The sequence below is a fragment of the Helianthus annuus genome, chromosome 3 (assembly GCF_002127325.2).
Source record: "Helianthus annuus cultivar XRQ/B chromosome 3, HanXRQr2.0-SUNRISE, whole genome shotgun sequence".
Classification (NCBI taxonomy): Eukaryota; Viridiplantae; Streptophyta; class Magnoliopsida; order Asterales; family Asteraceae; genus Helianthus; species Helianthus annuus.
In genome coordinates, this window is record NC_035435.2 from 134,646,817 (window position 1) to 134,651,108 (window position 4,292).

The 4,292-nt window shown below is 37.1% G+C and overlaps 1 protein-coding gene across 1 annotated transcript; it reads left to right on the forward strand.

The window, feature by feature from the left end:
- Positions 1 to 1,380: 1,380 nt before the first annotated feature.
- Positions 1,381 to 1,731, forward strand: LOC110932105. The gene has a single exon (XM_022175464.1). The coding sequence runs from the start codon at positions 1,381 to 1,383 to the stop codon at positions 1,729 to 1,731; it is 351 nt and encodes a 116-aa protein (XP_022031156.1).
- Positions 1,732 to 4,292: the final 2,561 nt, after the last annotated feature.

Consider the following 4,292-nt stretch of genomic DNA (forward strand, 5'->3'; position numbering starts at 1 on the left):
TCCGTATACGAATGGTAAGTCCCGTATTCGTGTCGCGGATAACTTTGGGCAATGTAAGACGGTTCCCCCTCATCTACAAACACCTGGTTCAAGTCAGGTAACGTGGGATCGTACACCCCCGTCATCACAACGAGGCACGGACACAACCTCCTCCTCACCTCGATCAACGCTGGATAACCAAACGCTTTCGGAGACGTACGACTGGTTCGAATCTTCGCCAAAAATATTACCAATGCCCCAAAACGACATCTTTATGCTTCACGGTCTCAACCAAATTTTTTAGTTAAGAATCTTCAGGAGTTCAGTCGGAATTTTGCGAGTTTGAAAAAATTTGGAAGCCATAAATCCCGTATGCTTGGGTAAACAAACATTTTTGCCCGATAAGGGTCGTATAGGTCGATAAGGGTCATATGGGTCACTTTCACGCTTTTTCAGACTGAACTCCTTTCATGTCAGTAATTATACCTTAAATTTATCAAAAGTCGCGCCGATAAGCCTCTCATTGCTCAATGAGAGGCGTATAGGGTTTAATGCTCCAACTATCACAACGTTATATACCTCTCATAGGACAATGAGAGGCTTATTAAAACCCTTTTTCTGTCACATTAATTGCTTTCACACTATATACTCCCCTTATTGCCCTATATGCCACCTCTGAGGGGGGGGAGGGGGTGCACTCAAAAAGTAGGGGTGTGTCAATACCCTCACCCGTTTAAAATAACTAAACTCAAACTCTAAATTCTGTGTTATATTCATTTCATGCCGTGGATTCACACCCCTAGCTTCAATAGTACACTTAACCACTTACAAAGATAGACATTACGACAAATGATGCATATATTTACAACAAAAATTCAAGAATGCTAGTCACATGATGTATACCACTAGACTTCAATGATCACCTTCCATTTTCATCCCCCACCACAACACATTTAATATATGACATATCTAACCATGACAGATGATCTTAACCACAAAGTATTGTTTTTACAAAAGGAAGATAATACTAAAAAGATGAATCATCTTTTAAGGTTTCTCAACCATAATTAGGCTACAATGACACTTTCACCCGTGGCACATGACCTTTGCCGAGAAAAAGCAACCAAAAAGGTTAAAAAGACAACTTATCCACTTAAAGTTCATCTTTAAGGGTTCCCATCGCCTTCACATAATGCCAATTTTACCCCTGTCACGTGATCTTTACCCTAAAAGATGACGTGTCAAGTGGTTAGCAGGTGAACATCAGGAGGCCCCCATGCACAACATAAATCTTCCCACTGCATACCCATGAACATAACAGTGCCACATCTTGATCACCAAAACCTTTGAAAAAAAAAACAACATTTCAAAGTCATCACTGTTTTTAGCCACCAAAAAACAATGACTTTGAAACCTTCTTCCACCAATATTATTCCATTTGCACCCTCAAAACTAATGGCTGCAGAAGCCCCAATCAAGATTGGCACAAAGGGAACTGTTGGATCACTCATGATGAAAGAGATCGAGTACTTTAACCGGCTTGAAGCGGCTGCTACTTCGAACGTTGGTCAACCAAAACCCAAGATAGATCATCATTCAGTGAACATAGCACCCAAAAGAAAGAAAAGAAGCAACAAGTTTGTGCCGAGCATTTGTTCGGCCATTGATGTAGCCGATCACAACGGGCGGAAAATGGTTTCGGGGTTTGGTTATAGAACTCTTAAAGCGGATGTTGGAAGATTGCAAGTTTAGTTTGATCAATCTTTTATCGAGCTTGCTCATCGGGTTGCACTCTATTAATAATATATATATATATATGCAAGACCGTTTCTTTTCAAGATCAAGTGATCATCCATCTATAGATATATTATGAGAATGAAATGTAAGAATTTTTAGTAGCTTTTTTCACAAAATGTTGGTTTGTTTTGCTTTTTTATAATAAGGGTGGTTGTTTGTGCTTTGCTTTATTCGTGTGTACCTTTTTTTTTTCGCTCTAAAATGGTAGCTAGATTTTCAAGATTTGTTGTATAATCAATCACCGATTGATTGGACTTTTATTTATATTCATATACCTATTCGCATCAAACAACAAAAGGTGCAATGAAAGTTTCCGTTCAACCTTCAAGAGGTAGTGCAGTGGTAAACACCAGTTAATTCATTTTACGAGAAGTTTTAAGTTCGAATATTCCTTCCACTGGTTTTCTACCATAACCTTTTGAAGATCACGTGTTTCAGTGGCGAAGTTTGAGATTTCCGATCGGGGGTTGAAAACGTATATACCAAAAAAAAAATTATAAAACCGGGGGTCGAAAACGTACATACCCAAAAATTTCTATATGAAAACTACATACTCTCCGCTACGGAGCGAAAAGATCGGAGGGTCGGCCGCCCCCACTATGCATGTCCAGCATAAGTTGCGCAATTTACTGATCATATTGAGAAATTGTTTGACTTCTTCGACTAGAGAAATTAATCATGAGTTAAATGATAATTAAAACCCATCACTGTTCTCTGAAAAATGGGTCCAAAATCCACCTAATTCGAATAAAACCAAGTCGGTCAAGATATATGAGTTCGTCTCATAATTTAAAACCTCAATTTAACGCACTGAATCATCATTTTCAACTGTAAAATTTAATATCCATAAAAACATTTAAACCGTCATGCCCACTCCTCAATAAAACCATATTTTAGATAGATAGCAATGGGAGATTAAGTGCTATAGAAACACATACTCCAAATGAAAGATAAGTTAAGAAAGATGAATTAAGAACAAGATATGAAGCAAACCTTAAAGGATGAACCGACAAAAGCTTACCAAAGAGGATACAAGTTCCAAAGAAAGTATAATTCAGGAATCTTTGTGTTTTTAACTTTTATGGTCGATCAGGGCCTGTGTTGCGGTGTGTATTGGACGAACCTAGACAATCCGACAATGTATCTTGTATCTAGTTGAAAATCACACGGCAAAAGGAACGTGAATATATTAAAACGAATAGTGTTTGGTCGACTTTATTAATTAATCACCTTTTATGGTTAAGCATAGGGCAAAATTATCGTCATATTCTTAGACAATGAGGTGTGGTAAGTGGAAATGGAGTGTGGAAACTGTCATATAGACGTCACGTTATTTTCATACGGTTTTCATATAGGGATGTGGTGTTACACTTCCACGCGCATGTAGATTGCCACGTGTTTACACCACTAAGCTCCACATAACCGTCATAAACAATCCACGTATCCACACTCGGGTGGGGTGGTGCGGTGTTCTACGCCGAGCCCACGGCCTTAGAGTGGAAGGATTAGTGTAAATTTTGATCAGCACTATTGATTTATTGTAGTGAATTGTTACAATGTTATTTGGCGGTTTTTAGCTCTTTACTAGTTGTGCCTTTTTAATGAAATATATTTTTATTCGATAGAAGAAATAAAATAATCACCTTCGATACATATCTAGTCCCAAACGCCCTTAAATTTTCCTACGATGAACCATATAATTCATATGGCAGGTCATCAACACACCAATTTCGGTAATGATGCATTGTCCAATAAAAAAGTGACGTATTTGAATGAAAATACCCACAGATTTTTCTAAGAGTTAAATTAATATTACTACATTGTCCCTCTTGTTTTTATATTATTTCCGTCATTCATCAAGTGTACATAGAGAATAGAATAAGAGGGGCTACTTTGCGTGTTAATTATAATTTTAAATAATCAATTTAGAATAATTTTATATTTGCTGTCGTGACATTACCCTATATGTTAAAAGTTACCCTATATATTAAAAATCAAAAAGCATGAATAGTAAAACCACTAATTAATTAGCAAATGGTATCGGGTACCAGTATCGGTATCAAATTTACTAAATCAGGTGTAGTTTCGGGCATCGGTATTCACCGATTTTTACACTCAAATATCGATGTCGTACCAGTACCGACCAGTAACGAACCGTACCGTACCAGGTATATTCGGTACCTGTACCCACTTTTGGGGATTTCGGTAACGGTATTTTAGGTATCGGTTGGTACTGAGCTCATCAAATCCTGTAGCAATGCAAGTAATTGCACCGTTTAGATTACTTTTCATACACACAGTAAGTAAACTGTATTTCGTTTGAATGAGGTTTTATATACACAACAACTTATTTTGCTTTCTTTTTTGTCTTTTTTTGTAATGGATGAATTGTAGTATTTAAAATTAACTTGGATATTTAGATTATTGATGAGCAAATCGTATCAAATCCTGTAATCAAACCGGTATCGTATCAGTGCCAAATTTACTATACCAAATCATTTTCGGTACCAATTTGG

Bases quoted from the DNA above. Each gene is read 5' to 3' on its own strand.
- LOC110932105 (XM_022175464.1), top strand. From the start codon at position 1,381: ATGACTTTGAAACCTTCTTCCACCAATATTATTCCATTTGCACCCTCA.